Genomic DNA, 18,749 nt, shown 5'->3' on the forward strand with positions numbered 1-18,749 from the left:
TAATTCCCTCATAAAAACTATACTTCAGAAACTTAAACACTGATCGTCAGTTAGGTTTAGGTTGTTTTTCCCCAATAGCCTTGTAAATTCTTAATGTCTAAATTGAGTTACAAATTCATATGTCCCCAGAACAAAAGCTTCAAGTTGGGTCAATTTCTGATCCAACCGGAATCCACTGATACAAGAATACATCCATAGACTTTGCCCTCGATGTTCCTCAATTCCCCATCCCCCCACCGTTTAGCCACGGATCTCATCGGAACGACTACAAACCAGCCACATTCGATCGAAAAACACCAGATCTAATGCTTGTATCTACAACGATCAAGTGAAGGCGAAGAAACAAAATCCGAGGAAAGCGGTAAGGCGAAATACCTGGCTGTTATCGTCGCCGGAGTGGAGCGTTACGTGTGAGAGAGGAAGCTCTGGAGTGGATAGGAACGGGCGGTCGCAGGTCGCCTCGGCCGTTACCGAGTGAATGAGATGGCGAGGGCCGAGAGCGAGAGGGAAGCCGTGAACAGGAAGGGGGAGAAGAAAGAGAAACACGGTGCGATGGCATAATAGTAAATATGCAATTTATAGCAGGGGTAAATAAGAACATGCCGTCAGCCGATGGCAAAGCACGGCGGTGAAGTCTACTCCCGTTTACTGGACAGCTCACAGCCCGACCCGACACTACCTTTCGGATCGGATTTATAGTTCGCGCGTCGATAACGTTGATGAAGCAGATCCATTTAGACCAATCGGGTCGGGTTTAAATGTCGATCGCTCGGATCCGGTAACGTTGATGAAGCAGATCGAACGGTTAAATGTCGATCATCGCGCGAGAGAAGTCCCCGCGCAGCTGAGGCGGTCGTCCTCGCCCAGATCGCCATGGCGCGTCTCGAGGTGGATGCGGCGTTGATCTCACCCACGATCTGCTCGCCTCGGTGGAAGGGATCGGTGATCTCGCTCACAATCTGCTCCGCCTCGGTGGAAGGGATATGGATCGGCGATCTTCCCGAATCCCGATGCCGAGGGCGATCTTTTTTCTTCGATTCGCAAACCGATGAATCCCGGAGTTCGATCTGCTGGCGGCCGACGCTGTCAGGTGACATTTGTTGAGTAATCAAGTTCTATATTTTATTTCCATTTTGTCAAAAAATTCAAATTCCTCTTAAAATGCTTGCAAGTAAAATGTTTATCGCAAATTCAAGCATAGTGCTCCTTCAGTATCCTTTGTTTTTGGCTCAAAGAACTTTAATACGGCTCGTCACTTGTGAAAGCCTCACAATGAATAACTGTGATGACTGAGGTTTCTTATGCGTTGGTTCTGGCAAATGCACTTTTGTTCACGAAAGCGAATTTTGAGCTTGCTGCAATTAAACATCTCTGTCTTGATTATAGTTTATACATCTTAGAATACCGTTATTATTATTTGAAGCATGAACTGAGGATGTCAGCATATTATCGAGTTTCTACGCTTCCAAATAAAAATGCATGAGTAGTAGATTATATTGTTTCAATGTGCAAAAGCAAAGGCATTATGATTTTAATTTTTTGCCATATCAATAGGCTGAGAATGTGTTAGGAAACCAGTGGAACACAAAGGAATCTAAATTTCCCTATCAGAAAACTTCTAGCTAATTGCGGCATTTTGGCATTCCCAAAAAATTAGTGGCTAACCTTTTGGTTGGTGTGGCTAACCACTTTGTAATATTGATTTTACGTTATTTGAGCTTTTTTGTGTGAATTTGTTCAGACATTTTCACTCTGATTGCTATTGCATTATCCATGATTATAGTCTGTAGAGAATCATTTTATATCTCACCCTTCACGAAACAATATTATCCGTTCTGAATTTATCCCGTTAGATAAGCCATATATTTGTGTTTTGATACTATTATCTGTTCGGTTAAAGTAACTTTTCACAGGAGATTACAGGCTATTGCTATTTCCTGAGGTATGTTGTATACTGAAATCTTAGTTCAACCCTGGTGTGTTCTTTTAGGCAGCATGTGTAACTGGAATACTTTGTTTTTTCTTTGAATTTGAAATGTAATTTATGAAACATGAATTAGTACACTTACAAGCCATTGGTTGTCACTTAAATGTTTATGTGTGTGTGCGTATGTGCACATGGGTATCTATATATACATGGGTATTATTATATACATGGTTGCAGAACAAAGTCTAGCTTAAAAATCCAAATCATTCTTATCAGCAGTGTGTGAGGTTAATTGGTGGTAATACCTTCACACGTGTAACTTTATTTTCAACAGCTCACATTCTTAGAAAGGTCAACTCTGATATTAGATTAGAAAACTAACCTCTTAACTTATGAGAGTCAACTAGTTGCCTAAAATGTTTAAGCTCAGTTAATAGATTATAAAGCTTTTTTATCAGCTCACAATTCATTGTATGAGTCTAAATTGTGGTGTCATGACCATCACTTGGCTTTTGTTGCATTATTGTTCACTCACTGAGTTATTTTACTTATTCTTTATTAATATAGTTTCTTAAGATTGTTTCCCAGTGGAAACCTTAGTAATTGTGTTTTATTCCAGAAAAATTACATACATATATAGGTTTACATCTTAAACAACATTTTTTGGACTTGCATTAGGAATCATAACAAGCTTTGAAGTAGCTGCATAAAACAACCTCTTGATACCATTCTCTTTCTGGAAACAAAATCCTGAAGTTTGTTTCCTTATCAGGATCAATCAAACTTCCTCACTTGTCTTCATTTCTAGTACAATATCTGAAGAGGGAAAATAGGTCAATTCCAAGGAAACTACTAAAAGAGTGTTATGAATAAAACTTAGCAAAATTAACAGGAGATAATTTTAATTAAAAATTCCCAAATCCAAACAAAACCAATCAATGCAATAGGAAACAAGAACTACAAATATTGACAAAATAAAACAGAGTGAGAAAAAACAATCTGGTGGAAGTGTCAGGGAGCAGACTCTGTTTACATAGAATGTTGTCAATCACGATGCATGGAATGCGACAAACCTCCCCTATGATACATTAACAAACCAGTTTTATATAAGTGTATTCCAAGATGTCAAACAAAATGAGCTTTTGGTCGCAAGAGAACATCCAGAAGAAAGTGAGAAAGAATTGGGGTTTCTGGTGTCACGGACGGGTGGAAGATTATTATTCTGCTGAGACGCAAAACCCATTTTTATAAATCTCAGTAACAAAATTGATTCAATTTGTCAATATGATCAGTCCAACCAACCAGTGAATTTGTCTGACAAGGTTGACCGAACTAAAGTACTAGTCCAACCCAAATAAACAACTACGAAAGAGACTCTTCTAAAGATAAAATATAGGTCTTTTTTTCTAATTAACTCATCCCTGTGCCCAAGCCGAGTCTAGCTGACACATGTAAATGTGTTGTTAGCAAAGCCAAGCAACATCCATGCATATCTACATCCATGCACTATGTGAAAGTGGGTTATGTAATTGGTTGTTTATAAAGCCTTTAAAGTCTACTTTTGGAGGTGGGACTCAGAGAAACAAAAAGCCAAACATTTAGTTGAATTCTCAATTCAGAACCAACAAATTGCAGGATAACAAGTGTTCACAGACAACTTACATTCTGAATCTGTTCTGACCCACTGGCCTCTTTCTCCTTTTTTATACATCTCATCATCATCGCATGCTGTCTGCTTCCTTCGTTTCTCCAAACACTTCTTTGTTTGTTGTGATGAATGTTGTGGATACACTTTCTTGTGAAGTATCGCCTTGTAAAACTGCAATAAAATTTATTTTAAACTGGAGCACCATGAAAAGGTTTAACATCACATGCTCTTGAAGTAGTAATTAATACCCTCTCCATTTTTGATTCAGGCACAGGATCTGTCAACTTTGAAGCCAGGGTAAATCCACTCCTGCAGATGAACATGTTCTTTATGATAAATGAGATCGATTTTTGCTTGATCAGGTTATTCTCTAATAACATGTGTTTTGTTCTGTTTAAGGTGAACTTATTCGGCAACATATGAGTATCGTTGTCTTCATCATTTGGAGTATTGTATAACTTAGGGTCAATGTCATTCTGCTGCACCACTGTTTGTGATCCGTCACCATTGGTTTTGGGCGACAGTTGAGTTAGGTCCTGCAGTTGGATCTCCTCTTCAGGTGTAACATATATTAGATTTTGCAAGAAAGATTTATTCTTGAATGAATCAATTCTCTGGTCATCTTGAGTGAAGTCCTCTGAACCCAATGTCCCGATCGTGAGTACTGGTGGAAGAGAGTCGATGAATTCTTGGTGGAATTCCAGTAGACTGGGATCTGAAGCAGCAGGATGAATAAGCATGCAATGTTGAGACATAATATGAGCTACTACCTATTTGGGTCTCAAGTATCATCAACTACAAGCATTGTCGTGCTCAATCAACAACAAAGGATAACAAGGTATGTCTCTACATAAACTGAAAAGAAACTTCTTATTTTATATTTATATTTTTTGGAATAATAGAGCATTTTACCATTCATAGTCAGCATTTCACTATATTTACTTTGCCATAACATTAGGATGCCTAAAATGTTCAATTTAAAATGCGTGGGATTTTTTTTTATTTTTCATGTCCCAACTTGATTTGCAAATTATATGATCCGGTCCAAGATCAAAGATGAGGGAACCACCAATGAGGAGGTTAGTGACGGGTTAACGGTCTTCGAGGCGGGCCTCACTGGACTGGAGATGCGCGAGCTCTGAGGGATCTCTGCGGCAATCAAAGAGAGCTAGAATGAAGGTCAAGGCGGAATTTGGTGCAGTCACTCCAATGCTCAAATCAGAAACTGGTGATCAGAGAGTGAAGATAGAAAAGTGCTATAGAGTAGAAAAGAAGTGGCTGAGATTGTGTGTCCTTGCCTACGCCGGTGGGAGCGGGCTATCTTTTATACCATTACCCTGGCGGAGAAAGCGGAGCCCACGCTCTATAGTTTCCCCATGTTCGGGTTGAGGGAGGATCACATTCTAATAGGGGGAGTGTCACGTTACCTTACGTTCTCCATGTTCTGCAATCTTTGTCGCCTCATGTCTCCACCCCTAGTTAACCACATCTCCTCTACTAGGGAGTCGGATTCTGAGTGATAGAAGTCCCAGAGTCGGGAGTCGAGAGTCGAGTGTCCAGTGGTCGAGGTCCCGTAGTCGGGATCGGATGCCAAGTGGTAGAGGTCCCAGAGTCGGGAGTCGGGCGTCGAGTGGTAGAGATTCCGAAGTCGGGAGTTAGGCGTCGAGTGGCAGAGGTTTCGAAGTTAAGAGTCGGGTGTCAAGTGGTAGATGTCCCGAAGTCGGGTGCCAAGTGGTAGATGTCCCGAAGTCGGGTGCCAAGTGATATGATTGCCCTTATGCTGAATCTGTGTCAAACATAGGTCTCCCCCGGCTTGAACGTGCCTTGAAGGGTCTTGACTCGAGTTCCGTCTTGATCGGGCTTGGCTCTGTGTGACTTTTGACTTATAACTCAGCTTGACTTTTGATTTCTATATGCCACGCGGATGTCGTCTGTCTCCACCATATCACAAGTCTAGTCGAAGAAGGCGGGAGTCCGATTGATTGGACTCTTGTGTTAAGTCAGTTTCATTAGTGAGAGTAGAATCCACGTGGGCCAATAGTTATCTGTTGGGTTGTCGCTCGATGCCTTGAGAAGGGGCAAGCCATTAAGATGTGTGATGCCCCTATCGAGGCCATGCTCTACCATTAATGTCGGTGTGTTTAACATGTGTTTGTTACTGAAGCCATCACGAGGATCGCCCCGATGCTACACCTAATTTGTCGGCTTGGTTGAATGATCCGTGTGACTAGGATGCCATGCCTCATTGACGTTGACTCGTTATGACGGCGTACTTTGCCGAGGCCATCATGAGGAGATGAGTGACTTGACGGTCGGAATCACACAAGTCTATATGCCAGATCCAACGACAGAGTTGAGTAGCCTGCCTTTTATGTTCTGCATCGAACCGTTTGAGATGCTGAGGTGCGACTTTATTAGAGCTTGTGGAGGAAAGTGCCAAATCAATCGACACTTCTATCTTCTTCAACTTCGTCCCTAATTCTTTCGGCTTCTAGCGATCCGTTATCGGTAATCCCTCCATGGCTGTTGCTTCTTGAAATCACTCATGACTTTTGGTGAGCCTTCCTTCGGCACACCCTTTTCTCTCTGGTATGAGTCCACCCCATCGACCTACACTAGGGATGTGCTCAAGACCATTGGATTAGAGTGCTGAAACCTAACTAACGACCTAATCTGCCATCGACTGGTTTCACTGCCTTCTTCTATGGCCAGTTGATGGGTGGTTTGAAGTTCTCCATCCCTACCTTTTTTAATGAAATTTTCGAGTACTACTGACCTCCATTTTGATGTCAATCTTCTACTTGAGGAGGGTCTACTCTTTTACTTCGGGCTGAGTTCGATTGAGGCCGAGCTGAAGCTTCCCTTAGGTAAGACTATGGATACATGTTATTTCTGTAACAACGAACTGAAAACTTCTTTTGTTGTGTAGTCGAGATCATATTCAAGGCTTCCTGCAACAAGCTTTTGAAGTGGTCCAAGGCTCGACTCGAGCCACATGTCATCACTCCCGAAGGTTCGTAGGATGCCGAGTTGACTGCTTCACCTGATCAGGCGGCTACCTTGATTGATATGCCGCCGCCTCGCCCATCGATAGTTCTCGAGTCCATCTCCTCAGGTGACTTGGGGGAACAACTTCGACCCCAGAAGCGAAGGCGGCCACAAGAGCAACTGGCTGAGTTAAGTCTGCTGTCTACCTCACGCGGGTCGATTGAGTCTCAACCAGGCATGGAGACTCAACCATAAGGAGGTCTGACCGAGTCCCATCCTAGCACGGAGATCCCACCACAAGGAGGGATGATTGAGTCCCAGTTGGATCCGATTAAAGCCCCATCGTCAGCTCTGCTAGAACCGAGTGGGAGCTCGTCTCCTCTATCAGGCCTTCTCAGCGCCATAATGTGCTGCATTTATCAAGGTCACCGCGGCTCTGAGTACCTATTTGGCCCATATCTAGGCCATGGGAGGGGAAGTGGCGAGGCATAAGTCGCTGGCAGTCTTGAGCGATTCGATGGGCATGACAATGAAGGTATGTGTGCTTGAGGTTGTTTTGCAAGGATGAGGCCTAAACCTTTCTATCATTGTAGCTTTGCGTTGAGGACTTGGAGATGACTACTCGTGATCTTTGCGAGCGATGCGGGAATGAGTGATTGAGTTAGAAGCATGAGCGATTAATCTTGAAGCCCGACTACCCCTCCAAACTCAGGAGCTGGACACGACGGTGGAAGCGACCCTATAAGGTGGAGGCGATTGCCCACCAAGCAAAGGCGTGTACACAAGGCAGAGGTGGTTGCTAACTCAGTACAACTCGTCCGCCTTGATCGAGAATTGGAGGAACCAGAGTAGTGGTCGAGTGCAAGTCAAGAAGCAGGTGGCAAAGGAAATCAATCGAAGGGAACTACTGGCTACCCAAGTGGAGATGCTTAAGGTCGAGTCAGAGAATTACAAGGCCACTGAGGAAGGTTGATGGGAGCAGAAGAAAGCCACCTTCCTTAAGTCGCTTGAATTCTACGACCTGCTGGGTGCCTGGGACAGGTTCATGCTGACACATAGATTTGAAGGGGCAGTGAAGCAAGTGGAAGAGGTCGGGCATCTACCTATGGGGACTTTGCTAGATTTTCAGAACTCGTAGAAGGTGTTCAGATAACATTCCTGAGGACCAATTCACCAACTAGTGTCTAGGTTTTTCTCTTGATGTACTAAGACTTTGGTAGTGGAACTTTTGATGACTCAGCGTAGTATGCCGAGCGAGATGGGGATGTAATGAAAAACTCTTTTGAATTGAAAAGACACCTTTTTAGGATTTGTAATGGATCTTGGATAATGACTCGGTGTCGTATGCTTGGTTGAGTACTCTATTTGAGACAAGAAGCTGTATCGAGTGATGTCTAGCCCGTAACCGAGTAAGTCACAATCAATAGATGCCTGTCCGAGATAGGGAGTTAGCTGTTGGACGTCGAAGTTAGAGTTGGTGGACGCCTGTTCGAGACATGGAGTTAGAGTTGATGGACGCCTTGATCAGAGATCAAGGGAGTTAAAATTTCCTTGCAGGGAGCTAGACATGATTCGAGATCCGATTGTATACCACCAGACGTCCACAGAAAAAATGGACGCTAAGCTTGACCGAAAGTGAGAAGCAAAAATATATCTCGATAAAGACGTTCCTGACGTCCAGAAATATCATGACATGAAATGTTCGATAAAAGTCATGTGCGGTAGCAATACCAAACCAAATACGACGAGTAGTGGGGTCCTGAGCTAAGCCTTGGCTAAACCTCGGAAATCTTAATGCCATAATGCCTTTCAAATCCTCCTAGCCATTATCCTACTGCAATAATTCTTGCTAAGAAGAATGCCCATGTTGTGGCAATTCCACCCAGAAGGTAATGGGTTACTCCTACAGCACGTCCTTGTACAATGCTCAAGGCTCTAGGCTGAGTAGCAGGAGATTTGTTATGAGCCCAAACGATGGATTCAATGAGTTCTTGCCAATAAACTTTTACAAAATTCAAGGGACTTGGATTTGGTGGACGCCCGAAACAGGGAAGCATAGATGGACGCTTTTCAGATCAAGGGAGAGTTGGACGCTTGCAAGACAGGGAGTTAGAGTCGATGGATGCCGCTGCCGGTGTTGATGGACGCCACCTCTCCGATAAATAGCTTGATCTGCGACTATGTCCAAGTTGGGAGAGAAATAGCTCGATCTGCCGATTATGTCCGAGCCAGGAGTGATATGCGGATGGACGCCAAGGATTCGAGACCAAGGGAATTAGAGTTGACGGACGCCTTGGTTCGAGACTAAGGGAGTTAGTTTTTGTAGAGACAAGAATTGAAAGAGTTGCATCTTTACTAGCAAAAGTAGCAAGTACAAAAATAGAAAAGACTAAAGCAAGATAGATGTACCAGGGGTTTTTGAACGGTATGGCTGGAGATGAACAACATTCTAAGGCCGTTTGAGTTCTTTCCCCTTCGGGTCATGTAGCTCTTGAGCTTAACTTGTGAGTAACTCAGTAAGGTCCGTCCCATTGAGGTTCCACCTTCCGGACATCTCCTACCGACTTCACTTTTCTTCCAGACAAAGTCATCGACTTGGAAGGAGCGAGGGATGACCTTGCTGTAGGTTTGACACATGCATTGTCGGTAGGCCATGAGTCGAGTGATTGCCTTCTCCCTTGTTTCGCTTACTAAGTTGAGCTTAAATAGTCGTTTGTCGGAGTTGCCTTGATCATAATTCTGACTCAGGCTTGTCTTGGAACTACTGCTTCGCTACCATAATTGCGAGAAGTCATTCGGTAGGACCACAAGATACTTGGTAATTCTTCCACTCAATTGTTGCCTACATGATCCATCTTGCCTTTGAATCCTCGGACGAGTTGCTGATTAACTACTTCAGCTTGTCCATTGCTCTAGGGGTATATCACGAAGTGAATGCTTGCTGAATACCGAAGTCTTGACAAGAGTTAGTCCTGGTGCTTTCTCATATGGAGAGAAGTCATTCAGTAGGACCACATTTGTTCCAATTTTAGATATTGATTTATCCTTTGTCGCACTGATTTAATTTCATTATTTTTTAAATTTTTTTATTTATTTAAGTCGTAAATATTTATTTTAGTTGATCTTATAAGGTATCCACATATTATGTTATGAACCTTCCTTTCCTCCCAAACAAGGTCAATTGTTATCCATTTCTCACTTGTCAAGGGGTAGGAGATGGTGGCAACCTTCAAGAGCTCGGTAGGATACTGAGTAAGGCATTAGTGTTTCTTCCACTCAATTGCTGCCTACATGATCCATCTTGCCTTTGAATCCTCAGACGAGTTGCTGTTAACCACTTCAGCTTGCCCATTGCTCTTGGGGTATGTCACCGAAGTGAAGGCTTGCTGAATACTCGAAGCCTTGACACCATTCCTTGAGTTTGTGCTCCTAAAACTGACGACTATTATTAGAGACGAGTCTGCGGGGAATGGCATACCGACAAATAATGTTGCACTAGAGGAACTTGAGTATTGCGTCTTTCGTGATCTGAGCTAAGGGTTCAGTTTTCACCCATTTGGAGAAGTAGTCGACAACCACCAAGAGGGACTTCTTCTGGTTAGGGTCTGTAGAAAAAGGACTGATTATATCCATTCCCCACTTCTCGAAGGGGCAGGAGATAGTGGAAACCTTCAAGAGCTCGGTAGGATACCGAATATGACATTGATGTTTCTAGCAGACGTTGCTAGATGACTCGACGGATTTCCTTAGCGAATTGATTACATTCGTAGGTGGAGTGACCATGCATCTGATGGAAGGCACAGAATCGGGCAGATCTCTCGGCAGGAAGTTGGCTCTGCTCGGCAGAGGTAGTTGGGATCTGATCTACAGTTTGTACCTTTTCTCCCTTGTGAGCAAAGGCATAATTGAGGATTGGGTGAGGTACTTAGTTCCGGGGAGGTGGATGCAGTGCTTTCTTATCTTGTCGAGTGGAGGCGGGTACTTGTGTGTTGGTCTCACCTTTTTGGGCGAATTGAGCCTCCACGTTAATGCATTTCTTAGCTCGTTAAAGTTAGTCGGAGGCTCTTCACCAAAGATTTGAAAAAGTCTCCTTCTAATAGTCCTTGGGAGAAGACACTCGTCAGGACCTCGGAAGTGGCCGAGGGAACGTCAAGGGCGTTGAATCGCTGGATATATTCTCTGAGTGTCTCTTGCGTCTTATGCTTCATGGTGAAAAGGTTTAGAAGGGTTTTGTGGTACCATTTTCTATTGGCGAAGTGAAACAGGAAGGATGCACTGAATTCGCCAAAGGAAGAGATGGAATCAGGTGGAAGTCAGTCAAACCATCTCCGTGCCGATCCCGATTGACATCATCAACACTTGTATATTGGTGCAACAAGGAGACATTCTTGAATCTGTACAAGTAGTCTTTTGGGTCTGAGGACCTTGTATACTCCCCGAGTTATGACTGTCAGAAATGATGCGACAATTCCACTTCTAGGATATCCCAAGAGAGGGGTGCCTGAGCATTATCTTCTTCAGCTAGTAGGGGCGCTTTGTCCTTGTTAAGCTTTCCGATTGGTGGCTCCCATGCTCTAGATTCCCGAGATTGCTCCTCTTGAGTCGACGCCTTACTGAGTGTTATAGCTAGAATTTGGAGGTGCTTCTAGAGGAACCATTGGTACTTGCGCTAAAGCTGGGGGTATTTCGGCTGGAGCCAAAGGTACTCGAGCAGGGGTCGGAGGTAACAGAGTATGCCGTTGTAGTATCCCTTGCATAGTAGCTGCGATGACCAGATTGAAATCTTCCCACGTCATGGTGATGATTTCACCTCGACCTTTCTCGCTAGTGGAGTCATGATTCTCTTTTCTTCCGGTGTCTTCCATCTCAACGTCTCAGCTTGAATTTTTTTACAGACGATGCCAATTTGATTCGGTCTGAGATCAATGATGAGGGAACCACCAATGAGGAGGTTGGTGACAAGTAGACAGTTTTCGAGACAGGCCTCATTGGATTGGAGATGCGCTAGCTCCGAGGGATCTTTGCGGCAATCAAAGAGAGTTAGAATGGAGGCTAAGGCGAACTTTGGCGCAACCACTCCGACGCGCAAGTCAGAATCTAGTGATCGGAGAGTGAAGAAAGGAAACTGCAGAGTAGAAAAGAAGTGGCTAGGATTGTGTATCCTTGCTTGCGGGAGCGGGCTATCTTTTATTCCATTACCTTGGTGGAGAAAGCGGAGCCCACGTTCTCTAATTTTCTGACGTTCGGGTTGAGGGGGGCCACGTTCTAATAGGAGTGTCACGTTGTCCCATGTTCTCCATGTTATGCTATCTCTATTGCCTAATGTTCTCCACCTTCTTAGTTAACCATGTCTCCTCTACTCGAGAGTCAGACTCTAAGTGATATAGGTCCTAGAGTTGAGAGTCGCACACTAAGTGGTAGAGGTCCCGGAGTTAAGAATCGGGCATCGAGTAGTAGAGATCCCAGAGTTGGGAGTCGGATGTCGAGTGGTAGAGGTTTCGGAGTCAGGAGTCGGGAGTCGGGCGCCGAGTGATATGATCGTCCTTGTGCCGAGTCCGTGTCAGACATAGGTCTAACTCATCTTGAACATGCCTTGAAGGGTCTTGACTCGGATCTTGTCTTGATTGGGCTTGGCTTTGTATGCTTTTTGACTCACAGCTCAGCTTGACTTTTGACTTCTATGTGCCATGTGGATGTTGTCTATCTCTACCATATCATGATATGAAGGTGTTGTGAATTGATTTGTAAATTAGCTTGTGTCAAAATTTAGGACTAAAAATATATATATTTTTAAGACCAAGATGCTTAAAATGCTTAACTTGGAATATGTTGTGATTAAATATGAGATAAATTTGTAGTTTTTATAGTTCAGGTAAATTTATAAATGGGTTTACAATGTTAAAATGGAATAGAAGATTTTAGCGGAAAAAATTTCAGCCAAGGGTATTATTAGAAAAGGAATAGTATTATGAGAGATTCATAGGTTTAGAATAACATATATAATATTTAATTTTGTAATGATAAATGTGAAATATTATTTTAAAAGAATAAATATATCTTCAAATTTTAAAAATCTATCATAATAATATACATAGACATCTTCAAGAACTCTCATTAAATTTGTGTTTCATTATTATTGCAAAAGGTGCTAATGCGCATGTCAAGCGCCCCTTTACGACTCACCCTAAGGTCTGTGGAAGAGAGGTAAATCATGGTACCGAGCTGCCTCATAGGTGGGAGGAATTTATTCCCTAAGGAAATGAATCCCAGAGGATTCGAATCTTACTCCATTGTTGCAATTCTATCACCGAGTACCAACTTGGCTACACCCATAGGGGCATAAAATTTATGTTTCATTTTTTTAAAATTTTTTTTAGTTGGCATCATGTATCTAGCTTACCTCGACTAATCCTGGGGTGATCGGTTCGGTCTCATAGAAGTTTTCCACCAGCCACCCGTGTAAATCGAGAATCCTCGTGGTGGTTCATATAGACAACCTGCTTTCTCTGGTTCATGTAAATTGGGAAACACTCGTGATGATTCTTATAGACAGTCCGCTTTCTTTGGCTCATGACTCACGGGAGGGAAATCATCTTTGCAATGCACCGCAGTTAAGTCTTGAACCCAAGATCCCTAGGAATCTTCAGAGGGCCTTAACCGCTACACCATCACCCTAGGGGCATAAAATATGTGTTTCATGAACCATGAACAGGGCTATAATCAAACCAAATTCAAGCAAACTTAAATAGTGTTTCAAGTTTTTTTTTTTTCAAAACAAAGGTCAGAGCTTATTTTGGTTAAAAAATATTATGAGGGGCATTTTCATAAATACCTACTGTAAAGGGAATGGTTGGTAAATTGGTCAAGAAAATATTACAATCTATGGAAATATTAAAATAAAAAAACATTAATGAACAAGAGGACAGACCAATTAACTCAGTCAGTTACAAATACTGTCAAAAAATGACCTTTAAATAATATTTTTTAGATTTTCTAAATCCAAATATGAAACATAAAAAATATAAAGACAGGAAAAGGTCAAACCATTGATGCAACTTACCTTCTACAGTAAACAAATTTATCATATATACTCAACATTAGCCTGAGAAAAAACTAACTCTCGTTAGATCCACTAAACAACATCATGCTAAGTTATTTCCTCAACTTAGAGTTAAATCAGAAAAAAAAATCCACAAAGGAGATTTAGAGCTTTATATATATATATAGAAGAGCTGTTTAAAAGAATCAAAGATTTATAAGTTGGAGCTAACCTAAAGATTTAGCCATAATTTCACATAGAGCATTAGTTTCTTTGTTGAGTGTTTACATAAACTGCAATGAGATTTTAACATGTGTCTCTAACAGAAGACCAAACTATTTATCATAAAAATGGTTGTAGTGGATAGAAATCTTATTTAGATTCTCATAATAGTAACTGAATCTTACTAGGAATGGTGCTTGACCCCACATCATCTCTCTGTTCTTGTTTCCCACTGAACTTGCTCTGCAACCATCTCAAGACCTGAGAACATAAAACAACTCTCAAACAATCTTAGCACATAAAATAAGAAATTTCACAAGACTAAACCAAGGTTCTCAAGGAAGATCATGGAGTATAGATTTGCTAAAGACACTCATCCCATCATTAGCTAGAGGGGAAAAACTACCAAAGACTGCTTGTTGTGGTCCTCCTTTATTTTATAAGACTAAGACCAATCATTTTTAAGGTGAAGACAAAGCCAAAATAAGACTGAAGAAGATGAAAAAGTATGGTATTTTCATGGAACATTGGTGGTCCTTACCCCCATTATTTTTAGATGATCTTGGAAGCTTTGTGTTGTGGCTCAAACAGCATAAAAAACCCAAAAAAAGGGGAAAAGATGGGGGAAATTGGAGAGGCTTGAAGATCCTTGGTTGAAGAGGGTTGGTGGAATTAAATATTGCAGTGCGTGCTCAGTAACACAGAGTTCATAGTGGCTTTATAGATCATAGGTGTTAAAAAAGAAAAAAAAATCCAAGCTGACAGCCATTTTAATTCTTTTTCTTTTTCTATTCACATCTATCTACAGTAATTTTGCAGTTGTAATCTAATGGTAAAAATCAGAAATATTTTTTTTTGAAATTATTAACATGATATCTCTATGTTTGAATAATATATTATTTTGAATATTAGTGATGGCCAGTTTGCTCCAGGAGGACACATAGCTGAAAGAGTGGATTCTACTAAAGCTGAGACACTTTCCTTTATCCATTAGAGGTAGAATTAACAGAAGTATAGATTTACAATCAATTTGTGAATTGATTTTTGGTCAGATTTTGATTTACACAAACTTGGGCTTTAGAATTTCGACTTGATTGTCTCTCGAGTCGAGCACACTCTTGGTTATCTGTCGTGAGCCAAACACGAACCTCACGCCTTGCTCACGAGCTCATTGTGGCTGCAAGCCCGTCGCCTGGCGACTCTCGAGTCTACCAACTACTCCGTCATTTTCTCTCTTTTTGTTCATACAGGTAAACTAATACATGATTTTTTTTAAAAAAAAATAAATTTACAGTTAAATTTATTTCCTGATGATGATGATATATCTTTTATTATCTGGTTGATCAGATTAAATTGAGAATAAAGAAGCACCCTATCATCTCTAAGTTAATTGTGCCATTTGAGGTACAATTGTAAAGCATTGGGAGGAACACTGAACAAATTTAGACATGTGAATTATAAAAAATGATGCACATTAAGAAACAACCTCTTCGGTAAGACCAAGGCAACACACTCTTTGAGGGAAATATATTAGATGTAAGATTTGCTTAATTAAAAATATTACAGTCAGGATTAAGCTTGAGGATTAGTGTTATTATTTTGACATGATAATTATGCATGTTAACCATATGACCTTGATGAAGTTTTTAAGACAATTCTAGTTTCTTATCCATTAGATTGTGTGTTTTTTTTTTTAAATTAGCATCTTCGTATTATTTTGGAAGTGAGATCAAGAATTAATATCCTTTAATAATATTATTATACTCTAATGATCAAGCTTTCTCGAGATCGACAAGAGGGTGCAAAACCAATATGTTGACTCTAATTAATTATAAATATTTTCCTTTAATCTTACCCTAGTTGAGTAGAAGATACGGGTTTCGATGATGTGCCAAACAAAGGAAACATTTAAAGTCTCAACGTCTTCTCATAAATGGCAATACATTTACCTTTTACGAAGCAACATCTAAATCATATTATATTATAGAAAGAGAGATTTGACTAGACCTAACTAGGGAAAAATACTGGAGCAATCATGCACGGATGTGAAGTTTCGATATTTGATGAGTATTTAAATTTAGATAAATAAGTTGGATTTCACTTGTGTGATAAGTTTGCATATAAAGTTCAAGGTGGCCGAGGACTAGATTATATTCTTGATAATGAGAAGTCTTTGTTATTAGGATACAATCAAAGTCTCATATTGGAAATATATGAAAGAAACTTTAAAGTTTTAAAATAGAGATATTTATATTGGTATCAGACCTTTTGGATAAAGTTTAAAAACAAAATCATAGGGTGTGAGTCCAAAATGAACAATATCATATCGTTTTGGAAATATATGTGGATTCCATTGGATCTAACAGTGGTATCAGAGCAAGTCTATGTGGTGCCATGTCGAGATCCTCACATAGCAGAATCCGAACCTGTAAGGGGTCCGTTAGGACCATTAAGAGAGATTGAGTGATCCTTTGGAGGGGATAGTCCCACAGTGAAAATATATTGAAAATATCTTGGGTTATAAGATGAAGATATCTATATTGATATGAGACTTTTTGAGTAAAATTCAAAAATAAAATCATGAGGGTGTGAGTCCAAAATGGACAATGTCATATCTATACTGATATGAGGCCTTTTGAGTAAAACCTAAAAACAAAATCATGATGGTGTGAGTCTAAAATGGACAATGTCATACTGTTTTGGAGATATATGTGAATCTCATCGGATCTAACACTTGTTGGATGAACGACTAAATATAAGGCATGGTGGTTCAAAGAGGTCGAGGGTCGAATTCTTGACAAAAGAAAAGCCCTAGCAAATTGCGAGATCGAATGCAAGGGCGGATGAAGACTCGAAGACGAGGAAGCTCCAAGCACAACTGTCCAAGGAACAAGAGGTTCATCTGACATGAGAGTAGTGAAATTAGGTGTATTTTGGCCATTAGAATAGTTGAAATCTGTGAATCAGTCGATTGGTAGAATCTAGCAATCGACTGTTATCTTGCGAATGAGATAAGGGGTTTGTAATTGAGGGTTTAAGCGTGCAAATCCTAATTTAGGATTTATCGGTCGACAACAATTTGACTGATGGACTAAACCCCAAACTAGGAAAGAGTTTAACATATCAATCGATTAATGTGACATAACAATCGACTGTTACTGATCTAAATCCCAAATTAGGATTTTGCATAGTAATCCTAACTAGCGATTTCTAATTGATAGCAATCGATTGGTAAACCTCGTCGAACAAATAGAACACTCCCAATTTAATCGGCTAGTTCGATTGATGGCTAGCAGTCGATAGTTATGCTCAAGCAACCAATTGATAGCTTAATACGGGCGAATAGAATGGTTCCAATACAATTGGCCAGTTCGATTGGAGACTATTAGTCGATTGACATTTTCTAGCAGTCGATTGGTATTCAAAAAATAGGATGATATCAACCGTTAATCTGGAGCCAATGATTGTTCAACGACCATGTCAATGGTCAAACTTCTACATCAGTTGATTAGTGGTTGATAGTAATCGACTGGTGATGATACAAGGTATAGACAGTAGCCCGAATGAAGGATAGTTAAAAGAGAGTTTTAATTGTCTTCTATACATCTCCTCAACTGTGATTCTTTTGTTCGACTCAAGTTCAAAGTGCTCAATCTCAACAATCTCCAAGTGAAAAAGAGGAAGGGATCTATTGCTTAAGGTGTTATTCATCCTTGTCTCTTCCCTCTCATTGTTTCTCTTTTGCTAAAAGTTGTAATACTGTTGTAATCCTGTTGCAAAAGATTTCTCCATCTTTGAATTTGATTCGAGAAGGAGGAAATCTATTAGTGGTGATTGATCGTTAAAATTAGGTCTTGGAGTAGTTGTTTTGGGAGGCAAGTGAACCAAGTAAACAACCTGCATTAGCATTTTGTGTAGGGTTGAGTAGTCAGTTAAAACTGAACTAAATTAATCAAAATCGAACCGAATCAAATTTTTTAAAACTAATCGAATTGATCGAATTTTTAAATAAAAATTGAACAAATCGAACCGATAAAATATTGATTAATACGGTTTTTGATCGAATTAATCAAATTTTTTAAATATTATAAAAAATGTATCAATTAATTAGGGATTTATAAGTTTACTTACTTAGAAATTTAGAAATTATTTTTTTATTTTGATTAATTCGGTTTATTTAGTTTAATCGAATAAGAAATTTTAAAATCCAAACTGAACCGAATTAACTGATTTTTTAGAAAAAATAATTAGAATTTTAAAATAACTGAATCAAATTTTTAAATTCGGTTGGTTCGATTAGTTTATTCGGTTTAATTGATTTTTTGCTCACCCCTAATTTTGTGTGTGATTATTCTACACGTTGAAGTCTTCCATTTTGCAAACCTTTCAACTACATGAATCAAAGTTATTTATTTCCCCCTTTAGCTCGCTTAGGTCCTAACAAAAAAAATAGAACCTCAATCATACTTTCTAAGAAGGGGCTAGCTAGATAAAAATAAAAATATCTTTTTTATTTATATAGAATTTTAAAATAAATTTATATGTGAATTTTAAAGTTCTTTTCCTCTAAATTATAATTTATTATATTTAGGATAAAATATAATAATAGCGAGTAGATGAGTAAAAGATGAGAATTACATAGATGAAGATTTTAAAATGCATGTGTAAATATACGAGAATATACAAGATAAAAAAATAAAAATATTAAAGAGAGTAATCAGAGTTATCTTATTAAGAGCAAATTTTGAGAGATGCATTTTCCCTGATATGATCATGTATCTAGACCCCCAATAAATATCTCAGTTAGGTAATATGAGATCATGATAAATATACATATTAATCAAAGAAAAAAAATTAAAAAGAAGACTTAACTAGAAATGATTTAAAAATTATTTAAATCAAAATAAAAATATAATAAGGGATCA

General features: G+C 39.9%; 1 protein-coding gene and 1 long non-coding RNA gene across 2 annotated transcripts; one reads left to right on the top strand and one right to left on the bottom strand.

Annotated features, from left to right (window-relative positions):
- Nucleotides 1–3,415: 3,415 nt before the first annotated feature.
- LOC141844520 (protein NEGATIVE GRAVITROPIC RESPONSE OF ROOTS-like) lies at nucleotides 3,416–4,315 on the bottom strand. Its single transcript, XM_074732555.1, has 2 exons — nucleotides 3,824–4,315; nucleotides 3,416–3,746 (listed from the first exon to the last, which is right to left on the bottom strand). Exons 1-2 carry the CDS (start codon nucleotides 4,313–4,315, stop codon nucleotides 3,543–3,545), a joined length of 696 nt encoding a protein of 231 aa, XP_074588656.1. The 3' UTR covers nucleotides 3,416–3,542.
- On the top strand, nucleotides 3,898–15,408 carry LOC141844522 (uncharacterized). Its single transcript, XR_012603142.1, has 4 exons — nucleotides 3,898–4,413; nucleotides 14,737–14,820; nucleotides 14,906–15,074; nucleotides 15,172–15,408. It is a non-coding gene; the product is annotated as an uncharacterized LOC141844522 (long non-coding RNA).
- The last annotated feature ends 3,341 nt before the right edge of the window (nucleotides 15,409–18,749 follow it).

Source organism: Curcuma longa, chromosome 13 (assembly GCF_044706935.1).
Source record: "Curcuma longa cultivar G26 ecotype Majalengka, Jawa Barat chromosome 13, ITB_CL_G26_1.1, whole genome shotgun sequence".
Lineage (NCBI taxonomy): Eukaryota > Viridiplantae > Streptophyta > Magnoliopsida > Zingiberales > Zingiberaceae > Curcuma > Curcuma longa.